The 17,668-nt window shown below is 47.9% G+C and overlaps 1 protein-coding gene across 3 annotated transcripts in view; it reads left to right on the top strand.

The window, feature by feature from the left end:
• Ptprg (protein tyrosine phosphatase receptor type G) overlaps positions 1 to 17,668 on the top strand; it is a 713,787-nt gene that overhangs the window by 620,139 nt on the left and 75,980 nt on the right. For 2 of the 3 annotated variants that reach the window (XM_076870676.1, XM_076870809.1), the window contains exon 13: positions 10,320 to 10,452. In XM_076870676.1, coding sequence (XP_076726791.1) covers positions 10,320 to 10,452 — 133 coding nt within the window. The remainder of the gene's footprint in view (positions 1 to 10,319; positions 10,453 to 17,668) is intronic. The other variant, XM_076870736.1, reaches the window with a different exon arrangement.

Raw genomic sequence — 17,668 nt, 5'->3', positions numbered from 1 at the left:
AATCCTCCAATTTTAAGTGACTTCAAATCTTAAAACCAAGTTTTTTTGTTTGTTTGTTTTTTTCCATGTGTGCCAAAGAAAAACACATCCCTGGACCAGGTAGGAACCACCAGTACTCCACTCCTGTTATAATGGTGACCACTATGGTTTGCCACGCTTTGGATGCCCGTGTGTCGCAGTCATCTCCTCCCCTGTCACCAACCTTTTTATGAACATCTATTTAGTGCAAAGCCCTCAGCCGGATGTGTGCTGCGTGGAAATCCAGCAGATGGTCCCTCCTCAGGAGCCCCTGCCTGGATATGGAGGCAGACTAAAAACCCATCTGATGCAATTCTGGGTTCTTGGGTCGGTGTGGGGGTGTGGCAAGCCCCAGCAACACATGCAGAGAGTACACAGTCTATAGACTCGTCATTTTGTGCTAGGATTTGTCCACGTTTGTTTGCTTGAACGAAGGAAACTCAGATTAAATTTGATTCAGAACTGCAACATATCCACAGTGTTTCGTGGATGGTTTACCAACCACTTCTTCCGGTCAGCCCTGGGCAGATGCTAAAGGGATGGTCCAGCTCAGGTCAGCAAACTGCAGCCCACAGGGCCAGTCTAGCCCAAGGCCTACTTTTATATGGTGCATGAGTTAGAAAGGGAGAGTTAGACAAAGATCCTGGCCTGCTCTTCTTATTTGAGCCAGAATGAAGGGTGCTGAGCTCTGTCTACCCTGCTTCTTTGGGGGGAAACCCAAGGTATCTCTTTAGAGGCCTCAGGGTCCAAAGAATCCAATTTGAAAACCTTTGATTATCAAAAGACATCGTTAGCCTCAGTTTATGTTAAAGCATTTCCTGCTGACTGTGCCTGTGTTAAAGACCAACTACCGGTGTCACTTATCCTATAGCAATCCCTTGCAGTCTGCACTGTCATTATTACTGTCACTCCAGTGAGGAAACCGAGGCTCAGCAGGGTAAGAAGCATGCCCAGGTCACATAGCACAGGGCAAGACAGGACCTGAGCATGGGTCTGGCTTCACAGTGCAGGGGAGCCGACCCTCCACCTCTGCATCCTCCCTGTTGGCTTAGGCACTAGTTCCCAGAGCAAGTGACAAAAGATGATTTCAAGTAAAATAGTAATTGGCTGTAGATTTCCAAAAAGCTATGAGTTTTCCATATACATCAAAGGTTCTATATCAGGGTGATTTTTCTCCTCACCCCAGGGACCTTTGGCAGTATCTGGAAAAGGTTTTGGTTGTCATGACTGGGGAGGAGGATGACACTGGCCTCTAGTGGAGAGAGGGCAGAGATGCCACTAAATGTCATGGAACACACAGGACAGTACCACACCAACCAATTATCAGGTCCAAAATGCCTATAGTGACGAAGCTAGCATTAATACAGCTTCTGACCTATAGTATTATTATGAAGTTTCCTTTTGAAAAAAAGCTGGGGACAAAAGTCGATCCTAGTGCAGGTTTATAGAGTTAGGGCAGAAATCATGAATATGGTACCCAGCTTGTTGGGAACAATGTAGTGTGTGTTATTGAAAATAAATTAAGGCAGGAACTTGTATGGACTACCTGAAGTTGCTCTCAGCCAAGTCTAGTTACCGTCAGATTGATTTGGGGGGAGATGCTTTCCTTAGAATTCTGTTTGCCCCTTCTTCAGGCTGTGATGGGAGAGATCCGCCTGAGGCATCATGAAGAGATCATTCAGCTGCCACATATGGTTTAATTTCCTTTCATAAAGTATGTGTGTCCTTGGAAGTTTCCTTTCCCCAAAGTGATCATTGAACTGGGGTGGATTGTGCATTTCTTGGTGTGGAAAACTGAGGAGACTGGATTGAGAAATTCAGATTGTGGAGGACAGTGCATTTGACATAAGATATTCTAAGGCTTCTGTCTGTGACTAATTTCAGAACCTCAGGATGCTGCCACCAAGCGCCGATGGTCCCAGTTGTCGATGGTGGCAGTCTGGTGGGTTAAGGACCGGCTGTATTTGTGAGGCTTGGAATTAATTTAGGAATTCGCAAAACCCTCACTTTCCCAGCATCTAACTGAAATAGAAATGGCAGGCTGTCACTTGGTTATCTAGGTCTGGTGAAACAGGCCCTGTGGGAGATGGTGAAGGAGCCTGGCTCAGGACAACTCCAGACTCCAATAAGTGGAGACAAACAGTGGCTCTAATTTGGCTCACGTGGAAATGGGAGTGGGATCGAGGCCTGGTTGCAGCAGAATATGTGCATCTGTAATCAATAAGCAACCATTTCTCTGTAGTAGTTGGCTTAGGTAAGCGCATGGCTTATGGTTTGGATATGCGGTGTCCCCAGAAACGCCTGTGTTAATGCAGAAATATTCAGAGGTAAAATGATTGGGGTGTGGGAGCTGTGACCTAATCAGTGCATCTTAGTTTGAATGGTCTGACTGGGTGGTAACTGTGGGCAGGTGGGGTGTGTCTGGAGGAGGTGGGTCAAACAACAGAAAGTAACAGTTGGTAAAAAACAGAACAGCAGTTCCTCAAAACATTGAAAATAAGACTGTGTGATCCAGCAATTCCACTTGTGGGTACAGAGACCCAGAAGGATTGACAGCAGAATCTCAAAGAGAGATCTGCATGTCTGGGTCCATATTGCTCTTCACAATAGCCAAGAGGTGGAAGCAACTCAAGTGGCCTTCCATGCATGAGTGGATGAACAAAATGTGGCATGTATATATCCAGTGGAATAGGATGCTCCCTGTGAAGGGAAATCCCATTGCATGGTGGGGCGTGGATGAGCTTGAGAACATCATGCAAAGAGAAATAAGCCAGTTGCAGGAAAGACAAATCCTATACCATTCCATTTCCAGAAAGTGCCTGCCTGATTCGTAGAATGAGAGTGTAGAATGATGTTTGGTGGAGGCTGGGGGAAGGAAGAATGGAGAGTGGTTTAATGGATGTAGTGTCCGTTCTGTAAGATGAAGTTGTTCAACCACGGATATATTCTGAACACTACTACACTGCGTACTTAGAAGTGCTTAAGTGGTAAATTTTATGTTATGTTGTTTTTTAGTTTTTTATTTTTCATACTGGAGATTGAGCCCAGATTAACCACTGAGCTACATCCCCAGGCTTTTTTATATTTTATTTAGAGATGGGGGTCTCATTGAGTTGGTCAGGGCCTCGCTAAGTTGCTGAGGCTGGCTTTGAACTTGCCATCCTCCTGCCTCGGCCTCCTGATGCTGAGATTGCAGGTGTGCGCCACTGTGCTCAGGTTTTTTTTTTTTTTAATCAGTCGTCAAACAAAGCAGCAGCCATCCTCATTTCCAATGGGTGGCTATTAATGACAGGTGCTACTGAGAGCAAATGCAACATTGCCCGGGATGGAAACAGACTATAGATTCACAAGTGTGCAAACTGCCCTTCTCTTCATGTCTCTGACACAGAAATGTGCTTTTCCCTGCTCTTGACAGTGCCCTCTCAGATCCAAGCTATTTTTATCCCCGACACAAAGAGGTCCTTGCCCTGTGGCCCAGGTTGAGCCCTTAACCGTGGGGCAGGAGACAGTTCAGCGGGTCCATCTCGTGCATCGCCACCCAGAGCATCGGCAGTACATTGTACTCCATTTTTATTTGCTTCTACTGGGATGAGAGCCAAGCCAGTAAAAGGCAAACAACATTAATTCAGTGATGACATATGCCACTGAAAACTGTTTTTCTTTTCTCTCTTTAAAAAAAAAAAATTTTTTTTTTTTTTAAAGCAGAATGGAAGCACTTCACTGGGTCCTGCCGGAAGCTGGGAATGAAAACTGGGAGGAGGCAAGGCCGGGGGAGGTCCTCGAACCTTCCCTGCCTCCCTCCGGCATGTGCTCAGGGAAAGATATTTCATGTTCTGCTTCAAGTTTTGTTTGGACACATTTCTGAAGTAGGCCCATTCTCTTGAGTCCAGGCCTCAAGGACAGATCAGTGAGATGTGGGCCTGGAGAGAGTGTGGAAAATGTCACATTCCTTGAGGAGAATGCACCTTGTTGGATAGGCAGAGAAACAGCGTGGTTAATTTCCTATTGGTCAAAAATAAAATCTCTTTCCAAATAAATTGAGGTGCTGTGTGCAGAAACAGCCTCTTGTGTTGAGCCAAGTTAATGTCAAGGTCAAGGTCAGGAGTTTATTAAACCATGATGTTTGCTTTTGATCTTGAGGCCTTTTTAAAAGACCTGAGTTAGTGCTTTTCTGCTGATTGATTGGGTCCGGGTACCATCCTGCACCCCGAAGGTAGGCCAGCTAGAATGAGCTGACAGTAAGAGTCGGGGATAAAGAATGCCTATGCATCGGGTGATGTTGGGGAGTAGTGGGGACTACAGCAAACTGGCTAGACTCCCTGTCTGAAAAAAGAGAGTAGATTGCTTGGTTCCAGCATGTGTTTGCCGTGTGGAAATTCAGGCCCTTTTTGTCAGCCTTCAGCATTTCCAGTAGAAGTGTCCATTGCTGATAGTTAAGTAAATTCATATTTAAATGTCAGCAGGTAAGTCACAACTTAAAAATAATTACTGAAGCCAGGTGTCATGGCCATGCCTGTAATCCCAGCAACTTGGGAGGCTAAGGCAGGAGGATCATGAGTTCAAAGCCAGCCTCAGCAACAGTGAGGCCCTAAGCAACTCAGTGAGACCCTGTCTCTAAATAAAATACAAAATGGGGCTGGGGATGGGGCTCAGTGATTGAGTCCCCCTGAGTTCAATCCCTGGTATCCACCCACCCCCAATATAATAATAATTACTGGGGATAAATGTACTTGGTACTGTGCCAAACACATCTGTGGGTTGTCACTTCACAGTGTGTAGCACACAAGAATTGAAGGACCAGTCCTGCTGGGGAATCTGCCTAATCCAGATGAACTAGAGAAGACTGTTCAGGCCAGGGCTTGGGCATTATGAAGGGAGACGAGCCATCTAGTAACTGGGAAGCCCAATTACTGGACCCTGCAGGAGCCAGCTAGATCCCGCAGGAAGATCCAAGTCTAGGCACTTGGGGTGGGTATCAGCTGCTACCGCTTTCCCCATTCTCTTCCTGGATCCAAGCAAGGATCCATGGAAGGGAAGTAAACGTTGCCAGGTGCCTCCTCTGGGTCAGGTACTGAGCCTGACAGGTCAGGAGCAGCTTTGTGACCTGGGCACTCACACTGGACTCAGAAGGGCTCTGTGTTTGCCTTTACACCATACTGTCCCCTTCCTGAAACTAATAACTTTGAACAAGGACCCCATGGTTTTATTTTGTATCTGGCCTTATAAATCATGTAGCCATAAATTATGGTCATCTTCACATAAATTATCTCATTTAATCCTCATGAATCTCCTGAAAGGTAACTGTGAATCTATGTCTCCCATTGATAGAAGAGAGACCAGACGCTCCAAGATGGGAAGTCATTAGCTCAAAACCACACACAGACCTGAGTCAGAATTTGTGCCCAGGTCTGCCTGACTCTGAAGTACAGGATCATACCCTCATGGCACACTATTTCAGTTGTACTAGGAAAGATTTATACAGGTGTCCCCTGGCTTACCCACAGTTTCATTTTCCATAGTTACCTGCCGTCAATCTTGGTCTGAAAATTTTAAGTGGAAAATTCTAGAAATAAATAATTTTAAATGGGACACAATCTGAGTAGCCTCAGGAAATCTCATGCTGTCCTATCAGGCCAGGGGTAGGAGTCGTTCCTTGCTCCAGTGTGTCCATGCTGTATATACTATACACCTTTTCATTAGCCACTCGGTAGCCATCTTGAATATCAGAATGACTGCAGTACCACAGTGCATGTGTTCAGGGAACCCTGATTTTAGTAATGACCTCAAAGCACAAGAGTAGGGAAGTTGGCCATTCAGATCTGCCAAAGGGAAGCTGTAAGGTATTTCCTTCAGAAATTAAAAGTTCTCAGTATGGGGGGAAAAAAATCATATGCTGAGGTTGCTAAGATCTGCTTTACAGTAAGATACTTCAAGAGAGAGGGAGACCACATTCATATAACTTGTGTTCTATGATGTCATTGCAAGCTTTCTATTTTTTCTTACTGTTGTTGATTTCTTGATGTGCCTTATTTATAAATTACCTTTATCATAAATGTATCCGTGCAGGGTTTGGTGTTATCTGCAGTTCCAGGCGTCCACCGGGGTCTTGAAATGTATCCCTACAGATAAAAGGTGGGGGATGCCTCTGGTACATTCGGGTCTCTGGAGGTGTTGACGCCGGGACAGCTGGGGGCAGGATTGGGCCACAGCCTGTGCTGCAGACAGACGTTTCCGGCGCAGTCTTATCTGGGGCCAACTTGGAGGTGCTAGCATTTCACTAGCCAGGCAGCCCCTGAGTTCCTGGCCCACGCGTCTGAAGTACTTCTGACTGTCACTTATGCACTTGGCGTTTCAGGGAGCAGTCAGATGCCATAGACACCCGGTGAGCGCCGCCATCTGCCTGTTGCCGTGCTAGGATGTTGGTGAGGAAGAAAGAGAGCAGTGACGGAGGCAGCGGTGACGATGATCATGCTGCTGCAGATCATGGGGTGACAGGGGTGATGACAGTCACAACAGCTCACATTAGCCAAGAACTGGCGAGTGCCAGGAAACCTTCTGAGTATTCTATACATACTCTCTCCATCCTCACACCACCAAGGTGCACTGGGCTGTAGTATTCTCTGCCTTTACAGAGGAGGAGACTAAGGCACAGAGAGGGTAGGCCACTTACCTAGAGTTGCACAGCGAGTGGGAGGCAGAGCTATATTACTGTCCTAAATACAGATGCCGATCAGCCCTGCTCAGAGGACCCATAGTAACAAAAGGATAGTCACGATGGAGTGTGACATGTACAGTAAGAGCAGCATGAGGCGATGGTGACGGTGGTACATGCTTATCCTTTGCCTTTGGCCCAGCACCCTTCTAAGCATTCTCTGTATATCTTCTCATTGAATTTTCCCAATTACAAGAAATAGGTGCTTTTAACCCCATTTTATAGGTGACAAACTTCAGGCCCGGGCTGGTTGGAGTTATAGGTCAGAGGTCACACAGAAAGGGGCAGAGCCAGAGACTGACCCTGTGATCTCAAGTCTCCTGGGCTGTCCAGAGATAGCACAGCCTGAGGACTTAGTGAGCCCTCACAGAGAAGGTGACTCTGAAGCCAGGACTGAGGGGTCATTAAGAGCCTCCAGGGAGCAGAGGGCAAAGTCATTCCTGGCAGAGGAAATATCAGGAGGCAAGGCAGAGGGGAAGACTGGAACACAGCGTGGTGGTCACCAACGTGGGGAGCGTGGCTGGAACACAGCAGGTGGGACAGGAGAGGAGGCCAGGGCGGGATGGCAGGCCTTGCTGTCCCTGTCCAGGGACTCGGGGTCTTCCTGAGGCTATGTGAAGCTCGTCAAGAGGGACAGGAGCAGATTCTGGTAGTGGGTCGCCTGGAGATGGAATCCAGTTCCAGGCCCCTGTTACCACGAGCGTAAAGCAATGCTGTGAATGTGGAAATAAAACTGGCTTCATCACGTCCCACATGGAAACCCAGTAGCACCCCTACTATGCTCTGGCCCTCGTGCCAGCAAATCCAGCGCCTGCCATAAGGCAGGGTCAAGATCCAATTGTTAGGCTGCGCAGGAGGACCACAAGTTCAAAGCCAGCCTCAGCAACTCAGTGAGGCCCTAAGCCACTCAGTGAGACCCTGTCTCACAATAAAATATGAAAAGGGCTGGGGATGGGGCTCAGTGGTTAAGCAACCCCGGGTTCAATCCCTGGTACCAAAAAAAAAAAAAAATGCAACTGTTGTCAGATGGTTTCCTTAAGTTGCTCACACTACAAATCGTTGCCAACTCGAGGCCTCCTCCACTGCCATTTGGACAGGTGTGTGATTTCAGGGACAACATACCATGCCCCTGATCCTCACACCAGATGCTTTTAGGATGGCCAAAATAGCATGGAGCCGATACGTCCAAAGAGTGGAAACTGTGAAGGATGATTTGGGCCGAGAGTCCTTTTCAGTGGTTTAGGATGTAAAAGAGGGAGTTTGCATCTCCCTCTACCCAGCAGTAGCACGGGCAAGAATCCTCTGTAGGGAGTGGGAAAGACCCTGCGAGACCCCTTGCACCTGAGGGCTGCCCAGGGTAGATACTGAGCTAATTGGACCTGCGGCCTATGTCGTCAACCCTCCTGACATTTTTTTCCATTATCAGAACCTCCAGGTCTTGGAGACGCCCCCACCTCCAGCCAGATAATTGCCTGGCTGAGCCGACCCCTACTGGGGCCCCACAAAATTATTCTCATTTGCAACTCTAGTTTCTCTGGCCAGTCGCCATTACTTTGCAATAAAAACATTAAGTGGCCAGGAGCTGTGTGTTGCCCAGGCTTCATGCCCTGCAGGAGCGTCCGCCTCCCTTGGGGCCAAAACCAGTTCCTTCCAAGACCCTGGTTTATCTGGCTTCTCAGTCTCCATCTGGGTTCCCCTCCTCCTACTGGCCCTCCTTTGAATGGCATGCTGTCTCCGGGACACCCCTACTCCCTGACATTCAAGCTGACCGGCGCCCTTCATCCTTCAGATCTCACCCTCACTTCCTGGAGCCCCTGAGGGGACATGGTTTCCCCTGGCTATGGTTCAGAGGCCCACCCCCTCTCCTTCAAGTGACACCTGACTCATGGGCACAGAGGTGCCCCTGGATCCCTAGAGTATAGCATCCTGACCGACAAACAGGAGCCTGGCAAATGTGTTCCTAGTTTAAAATTGGAGTTGACAGAAATGAGCAGCCATTAATACTTTTATTTTATGTTTTTAGGCATTGGTACTTTTATAAAGGTCCTGTTGAGTAAGGTGCTCTTGGGTGGCTTGTAATCAGTGTGTTTCACCCCCCTAACTCTGTCTTCTTACCTGTAAATAGGGCCCCAACTGAATCCTCCAAGGTGTTGGGTGTGAAGTAACTATAGGAACCCCGGGAATCGCTGTGGTGCATCTCCTGTGACTCGGGGAGTCTTGCTCTTTAAGTCTTTGCATCTGACATCAATTATGTCTTTCCCGCTCAGCCCACCTTCTCTCCCTTGGAAACCCAGGCTGATTAGCCGTACACTTAGTCTATCCTGCAGGGGGACACCGCGGGCTGGCCTCATTTTTGCAGAGCAGGTGGAATCTTTGCGAGCCCAGGTCAGCCGGCAGGCAGCCTAGGGATCCTGAGGGGGGCTTCTCCCTGCGGGTCCCGGTTAACCTTTGCTTCCTGGTTAACCTTTGCTTCCTGCCGCCCGCCTGCGGGGGTGGGCTCTGCGCACCTGTGCTCCTCCAATCCCGCATCTGACCTGCACTGCAGACACCTGGCCACTCCCAGGCCCTGCCCTTCAAAAGAGCATAGGATTTCCTGCTGAGCTACCGGAGAGGTGGAGGAAGGAGCTGCCCGGGTAGGGGGTATCGCCTGAGCAGGGAGAACCCTGAGCCAGTGGGTAGACTTTTCCCGAGACCCCGAGACTGCGGCTGCTACTTAGAGATGGTCCTGTGCTGCGAGGAGAGCGAGGGGTGCCTCCCCATCTTTCATTGTGTTGGAGCCCTTGAGCGGAACGCGGGTAGGTGCCAGAACTCAGGGAAACGTTGGGAAACAAGATTTGGGGAGAGACAGGAGTGCTGGGGATCTGGGTGATGGAAATCAATAGGACGAGATATCGCGGTGCCCCAGCTCCTCCGGGGTGCTGTCGGTCCGTCTTTGGGATTGGTGGAGATTCCAGGGCCAGAGTGCCACACACACCCTCGGCCAGGGGAGCAGGGAGACCCATATTTACCTGGGACGCCTCACCATGACTGCTAGGGAGAGGTGCTTTCCCAAAATAGAATCGGGGTGTAGTCACCTTAGGAAAGGGGAGCGAGGTGGCCCTGTAGTCCCAGCTGCCTATCCTGGTCCCAGTAGCAAAATCCATGGTGGTGTGGTATTGCTCCTGCCCGCATGGGGAACCCCGGAGGCGCTCCAGTGGCCCTTTTCTGTCCCTTCCTGGAGACTTCACCGCATTTGCTCAGTGTGCCAGAGTCCCCTCGGTGTGGGTAGCGTTCTTTGAGTCCAGCTGCATATCCCTTCCACATCCCTCTCTTTAAAAACATCCTCAGCTCCACCAGCAGATCCGTCCCTCTGGCCATTGGAGAATGCACCCTGCAGGTGAGGCCCGGCTGTCCTGGGGCTGGGACAGGCAAGGAAATGGAGAGAGGTGCATGTTCTCCTCCACCCCACCCGCCTGCCACAGGGCAGCCCAGAGCGGGCCACCCAGCTTTCGGGAAACCAGACAGAACTGGATATGGAACTCCACACTGTGTTCTGGTTGCTCAGCTCTGCTGTCTTCTGTCCTCTAACTGGGATGGTTTCTCTTTACAGCAGAAAAGAACACCTCAGGAATGATCAGCCGACCTTCTCCTGGGAGGATGGAGTGGATCATCCCTCTGATTGTGGTGTCAGCCTTGACCTTCCTGTGCCTCATCCTCCTCATTGCCGTCCTCGTTTACTGGAGGTAAGTGGCCCAGCGGGCGCTGGCTAGGTGTTCCTCACTGGGGAGGAGAACCCCGGGGCCTTGGCATTTAGAAAACTTGAGACAGCTGCATTGTTCCTAGTGTTCTCACCTGGGAGACCCTGTTGACTCTGGGAGACCGTAGGGGCCTGAGCCACTTCTCAGGGTGAGGGATTTAGGGTACACTTCTGGGACTTTTTGCCAAAGACGTTTTGCTGGAGAATCGGGGAGATTCAGCAGAGCCCCAGCTCTGCTGCTTGCTGGATTCAAATCCCATCTCCACTTTGAGTCTGGGTTTCTGAACCTGCAAAATGAGTTAATAAGTTTCAGGGTATTTCTGGTGTCTCTGAGACCATGCTTTATTTTGTTATATCCAGCTAATAAAAATTCTTTACATTAAAAATTTTTTTTTTCTAACCTTTTGCCAAAAATTACACTGGGTGGGGGGTGTTAGGAAAATATTCAGCACGGTATGTGGCATTTGACCTAGGAGATTAAAATGTCGGACTATAGCCAGGTGCGGTGGTGCACACCTGTAATCCCAGCAGCTCTGGAGGCTAAAGTAGGAGGATTGAGAGTTCAAATCCAGCCTCAGTTTAACAAGGCCCCGAGCAACTCGGGGAGATCCTGTCTGTAAATGAAATGTTAAAAAATGGCTGGGGATGTGGCTCTGTGGTTAAGCACCACTGGGTTCGATCCCCAGTACTCCCCCCACCAAAAAAAAAAAAAGGGGTGGATTGTAAGCCATCCTTCCATTTTTGTCTTCTTTGAAGTGATTTCTGATGCACCCTGTGGAGCCAGCTTGCAAGTTATGCTGAAGTTCTGGTTTTTCAGCTGTACAGCCTCAGCCAGCTCAGCTGAGGCAGGCTGGCACTTCTCAGATGAATATAGGCAGCTTCCGCCCTGTACCTTAAATGTGTCTCCAATGACAAATAGTGTTATATCTTCATCCCTCCCTCTCATTCATTCAGTTAATTTTGAGCCCTTTCCATGGGCAGCTAGTCCTCTAGGCCCTGGTGATACAAAAGCAGAGCCAGACATAAATCCCTGCGGCCCGGGAGCTTGCATTTTAATGGAAAAGACAGGTGATAAACCACGCAAATAATTGAAACATACGGTTCCTGAGCTGTTAGGCATGTAATGGAGAAAACTCAGGAAAGGAGGGGGCATGCTGGGGCATGGGGTGAGTGTTCAGAGTGGTCGAGAGCAGTCTAACTGGCCGGTGATACCTGAGGGAAGACTTAAATGAGATCAAATGAGCTCCATCTGGAGCACATTCCAAACAGAAGAAAGAGAAGTACAAAGGCCCTGAGGCAGAATCATGGCTGGCATGGAGCAGGACTACCCCAGTGGGTGCATATAGCTGGAGCACCTGAGCCCAGAGGGAGAGTGGTAGAAGAGAGTGTTGGGAAGAGGCAAGGCAGAGGAGGATCAGGTCACAGGAGGCCTGGGGACCACTGTTTACACATAGGCTTTGACCTTGACATAAGTATGATTGGGTGTAGAAGGGTATTGTGATTTGACTTCAGGATTACTTGGGGGCTATGCTATTGATTGAAGAGGAGCAGGGGAGAAGCAGAGTCCATCAGGGAGACCCTGCAGTGGAGGACGTGGCCGGGTCCTAGTGAGATTGTGCAAGTGGTGAGCAGCAATGACACATAGATATATCCTAAAGATGGGATCAAGAGAATGTGCTGACAGGCTGGCTGTGTGTCCTGGGGTCTGTTCTCAGTCACTGAGAACAGGGGGGTAAGAAAAGGATCCTCTCGGGCCTCCCCAGGTGTCCAGTAGTAACCTCAAGACTCCTAGTGCTAGACTGTGAAGAGCCTGGTGTCCAGGGAGCACCGGAAGATAGACTCCCTGACATCCCCTCTCCAGCAAATAGTGATTTGCTAACAAATATTTGTCTGGAGGCTGCTAGTGCATCCAGGTGAGTGTGGGAAGTTAAAGATCCGCATGCCCAGCTCCCGGCTCTGCGGCTTAGGTCTCAGCCTCTCCCTTTGTGGAGCACAGAGATCCCACAGCAATCTGCCACTAGTGACCCTCGTTTAGCAATTTGAGCTTAAAGGAAGCATCTTGTACACAGTACTTTCGCAAATTCTTCAGGACTGTTTCTGATCAGCCCACCTTGTGTCTTCTGCTCATTCCTGAGCAGATCACAGGGGCCAAGGAGGACCATGAACCTAGCAGGCAAAGGTCCAAAAAACAAGCGTTTATTGCACCTCCTTCTAAATGGCTATGGACATGGTGAAGACGGCTTTAAAACCCTACTGCTCAAGGTGTGCCCTCCCTTGAGAAAACAGCTGTTGAAACTCCTGAAAACCTCAGTTAAAATGGGAAATATATTAACAGCTCCTGCCCAGAATATTTTTATAACGGGGTATGTGAGCACATGTTTACGTGTGCATGTATGTATGTGTATACACAAGTTTTCTAGGGAAAGATTATATACATAAATATGGGGGGAAATCATATTCATATGCCTGTATTTTTCCAAAATTATATACATAGCTTGGTTTCAACTAGCCAGAGCTTTCGCCCCCATCAGTAGAGTCTGGATTGGGGCTTTTACCAAATTTAGTGCCAGTAGCACAAAAATCAATGCAAAACAGAAAAATAATTACACAAAGAAAATAAAACTGAATTAGTGTCAGGATGGATGCGTTGGCTTAGCCTGGAGGAGACAAGGGCCCTTTTTTTCTGTCCAACTTTTTCCTTATTAATGTAGAAGAAGCGGCGCTAGGGAGCTCACGTCGAGAATTGGCACTTGCGGAAGAGACGTGCGTGTCCCTTTGGCCGTGTATTGTTGAAGCTGGAACTGCACTGTTTCCCTTCTGCCTTCTGAGGCCCAGTGGGAGTGGGTGATTGGCAAGTAGACTTGACATAAGTAGAGCATGGAGGCAGAGCAAAGCCTCCTGGGTCATTTCCTCGGGTGCAGGTCTGGCACCAGCTCCCAGTGACAGCAGTTTCTACCGCAACCAGGGCCTGATCGTTTGGGGCTAGCATTCCAGAATGCTGGGTGAGTTCACTTGGAGCTGTTGACACTGCGATTCAATGGGAGAAGCAGTGAGAAGAAGAGTGAGGCTCTCTAAATTCTGTCTCCCCACCCATGTTCCACTGTATGAGGATGTCAGTACTCGCTGATGTTCGTTCAGTGGGCCCTTTTTGAGGGCCAAGCACTTGGATAGTACCATCCCATGTGGTTCTTACGAATCTGTGCAGGGTACAGTGTCTAACCCTTTTCTTTGAACTGGGAAGAGAAAGGGAACTGACATTTGTTGAATACCTGCTGTGGACTAGGCACTGGGCAGTACTGTCTCATACCATATTGCTCAGAACCCTTTTCTGTTGCAGTCTGACAAAAATCCATTTCACACTGCCTTAAGCACACAGAACAGGAAAATGTTGGTTGATTCATGGAGTAGGAAGTTTCAGGAATGTCAGGTCTGGTTGGAATTGGAAGGTTGAACAAGAACAGGAGGCATTGGCTGGTGTAGTCTGTTTCTGGGATCTGTTCTCCGAAGCAGGCCTCGGCCTGTTTCAACACATGGTGAGTCCATGTGCGACTTACATCTCTCCATTCCCACTGAAAGAGATGTTTCCTTTGATAGTCCAATTAACAGGAGGCTGAGGCAGGAGGATGGTGAGTTCAAAGCCAGCCTCAGCAACTTAGCAAGTCCCTAAGCAACTCAGCAAGACCCTGTCTCTAAATAAAATATTAAAAAGGGCTTTGGGTGTGGCTCAGTGGTTAAGTGCCTCTGGGTTCAATCTCTCACTCCACCCTCCAAAATAGGTCCAGGTAAGTCCTAAGATGGCATCGCTCAGGAATGACTTACACTATTTGTAAGAATAGGGCCTCTGTGCTTGTTGGGCCTATATCTTAAATTTAACTCTGCCCCAAAATGTGTGTGTGTATGCATGTGTGTCCAAAATGAGTCAGTGCCATTTCCATGAAAACTAGGGGCTTAAAACTGGAGAAGGGGTTACAAAGGACCATCCTGGCCCAGAAAGGAGGCTACTTTAGAATGTTTGGCTCAGTATTTTGATATTTAAGAAATCATAAAGCATTTTGTGCTATTGCATGAGCATGGACCCATTTTCAACCTTTTATTATTTATGCAATCCTTAGAGATCCTGCCATACATTGTGCTGGGCCTGATGATTCAGGGTTGATGTCCCTTGTCCCTCAGAGCCATTGAAAGACGTGGATGAGTGTGAAGAGTTTTTGGAAAAGGGCTTCAACCCAGCCTGGAAGATGTAAGCCAAGGGAGGAGCACATAAAGAGGTGACACTAGAGAGAGCCTGGCCTCCTACAGGCAGATATGGGTCATTGTCACGAGAGCAGAGTGTGGGACAGCAAGGGTCAGATCAGGAAGGCATTGGATGCCACCCAAAAGGATGTATGCCTTGCCATGAGGATGATTGAAAGGCACTGAAGGAGCCCAAGGTACAGGAAGGCAGATCAGAGAGAGGCCTTGCCTCATGTTTAAGGGGGAACATGGGTCCTGAGTCACAGCCTGGATTCAGAGACAGTTTGTACCACACTCATCACTGTGTAGCCAGAAAGGGTACATAATTGGAGCTGCCATCCCCAAAGGGGAGCAATTGTTCTAGGAAGGTAAAAAAAACTTGCTGACTTGGAGTGTAAAACACAGATACAGATAAAGCGCGTAGACAGATTTGCGGTGTATTCTTGGTGTTAGTATTGCCTGGGGTTGGGCAATTGGGAAATGATGCCTGAGCAGAGCATTCTGGGTGGTGCCAGTAAAAATCAGCCTCAGATGAAGGCTCCTTCACCAGCTTCAGTTTCCACCTCTGCAAAATAGATTTAAGAAACGTGCCACCCAAGTTTCCACGGGGACTGGGAGTTTGCTGTGGGAAATGCCTCTCCTGGTGCCTGGTAGATGAATGCACAGGCATTCGCCACCAGAGCAGATGGAATTCTGGATCCTGAGGTGCTTAAAAGTTTTTAATAAAATGAAATTTACAGTTTTCAAGAAATGCCATCCCTCAAATGTAATCACATTGTGTTACTGTACACAATTTCTAGTAATAGTACCATTCCATAAAATAATAGGCAGGAACTTCTGGAATTTCCTTCCAAGTGTATTCTTTGGAATGCTCAGCTGAACAGAACATCCTAGAAATAGCGAAAAGTCATCCGTTTAGAGCTAAATATAGTATAAATGTAGGTTAACCAAGTGAGCAGATTCATTTTGGGCCAAAAAAGGAACGGGTGACAGTCAAGTTAATGAAATTGGTTTGGGTGATGCTCCTGATGGGACGAAGGCAATTGCGGAGGAGGACATGCCTGAGTAACTAGGTTGAAGATGTGACCCCAGCCCCCACCTCCACTCAGGGGCAGGACTTTGAAGCCCAGAGGGCAGCCTTGTGAATTCAGAGCTGGCTGTATTGAGTTTACTCCATCAGCCCCTGCAGAAGACCCGTGGCCTAACTGCACACCCTCTCAAAGACTGATGGGGCTCTGAGGTCCTCCACGGTGGCTCCTCTGCTGGGAGTGTGTGGCCCCCCACATTGCAGCTGGCTCTCAACTGCTGGGCCTGGGAGTGGACATTTCGCTCCCATTCACTCATCACTAGCTCCAGATGGCCACACACCCAGGGATACCAGATGAGGTAGGAGAGTGCCTGGTGTTTGGGAAGCTCTGCAGCAGAGAGCCTTAAACACTGAGGCCCATTGACGTCACTGCATTCAGTGTGTTTCCTGAAAGTGACCATGTTGGGGGCCAGTCATTAATCTCCTTATTTCATACATGGTCAGAACCCAAAAGTATGGGTACAAATCTCAGATATTCGTATATCTGAGAGATTTCAGGCAAAGAGTCCCCTGGGGGAACTATTTGAGCAGTATTTTGACAGGTAGCAATGTGGGTCTAAAGGAAGAAATGGATTTTCTTTAATTTTTTATTCTTTTTAGATATATGAGGCAGTGGAGTGTGTTTTAACATATCATAGATACATGGAGTATAGCTTATTCTAATTAGGATCCCATTCTTGTGGTTGGACATGTGGAGTTTCACTAATTGCGTATTCATATATGAACACAGGAAAGTTATGTTTCATTCATTCTACTCTTTACTGTTCCCATTCCCCCCCTTCCCTTCATTCCCCTTTGTCTAATCCAGTGAACTTCTGTTCCCCCTCCCCTCATTGTGTGTTAGCATCTGCATATCAGAAAACATTTGGTCTTTGGTTTGTTGGGATTGGCTTATTTCCCTTAGCATAATGCCTCCAGTTCCATTCATTTATCAGCAAATGCCATGATTTCATTCTTCTTTATGGCTAACTAATATTCTATTGTTCTACCACATTTTCTTTGTCCATTCATCTGTTGAAGGAACCAACCTAGGTGCCCATCACTTAGCTATTGTGAATAGAGCTGCTATAAACATTAATGTGGCTGCATCACTGTAGTATGCTGATTTTAAGTCCTTTGGGTATACCAAGGAATTGGATAACTAGGTCAAATGGTGGTTCTGTTCCAAGTTTGTTAAGGAATCTCCATATTGCTTTCCAGACGGGTTACACCAGTTTGCAGTCCCACCAACACTGTAGGAGGGTACTCTTCCCCCAGAGAAAGAATGTATTTTCTAATACTTTGGGCAGGGATGTTACAGGTAGCCTGCTGCATTTGTCTTTTGAAGGGTCCTCGCAAAGGTCTACCTTGAAGAGATGTAGGATCCAGAATCCGTAATGAGGAAGAAGTTGCAGTGAAGCTAGGAAGAAATATGGTGGGTAGCTAATAAAAATAAAATAAACGAACAGTTAAAAGAGCTTGCCTCATTCTGCAAATAGTGCCCTGTTGTGTGCCTGGTAAATATTGTAGTCTACCTCAGTCATGCAATGTTTCCAAGCTATTGCAAATGATTCAGAGCAATTAGAAAGCATTCAGAGCTCTTAAAAATGAAGAAGAAATCAACTCAGTAGTTTCTGAAGTGTGCCGTTGTGGCCTTACTATTCAAGATGGTAACCATACACCTTCTGAATTAATAGAAAGCATATTCCAAGAGTTGGATCCCCTGCCTTATGAAGACAAGCTGTTTCTGTGGCATTAATGTTCCTGAAAACACTTGGAGCTGCGTAGCTGCTGCCACTCAGAGATGAGAGGAAAATTAGGGGGAAGTTCCTTTTTGATCTGCTTTCGTAATTTGAGGTAGATGCTGGTAGAGGAGCTAAGTGCCTGGTGTACAGTCCATGTG

The sequence above is a fragment of the Callospermophilus lateralis genome, chromosome 1, assembly GCF_048772815.1.
Source record: "Callospermophilus lateralis isolate mCalLat2 chromosome 1, mCalLat2.hap1, whole genome shotgun sequence".
Classification (NCBI taxonomy): domain Eukaryota; kingdom Metazoa; phylum Chordata; class Mammalia; order Rodentia; family Sciuridae; genus Callospermophilus; species Callospermophilus lateralis.
Note: the sequence above shows the minus strand (reverse complement) of the source record. Positions and strands in the feature narration are given on the sequence as shown.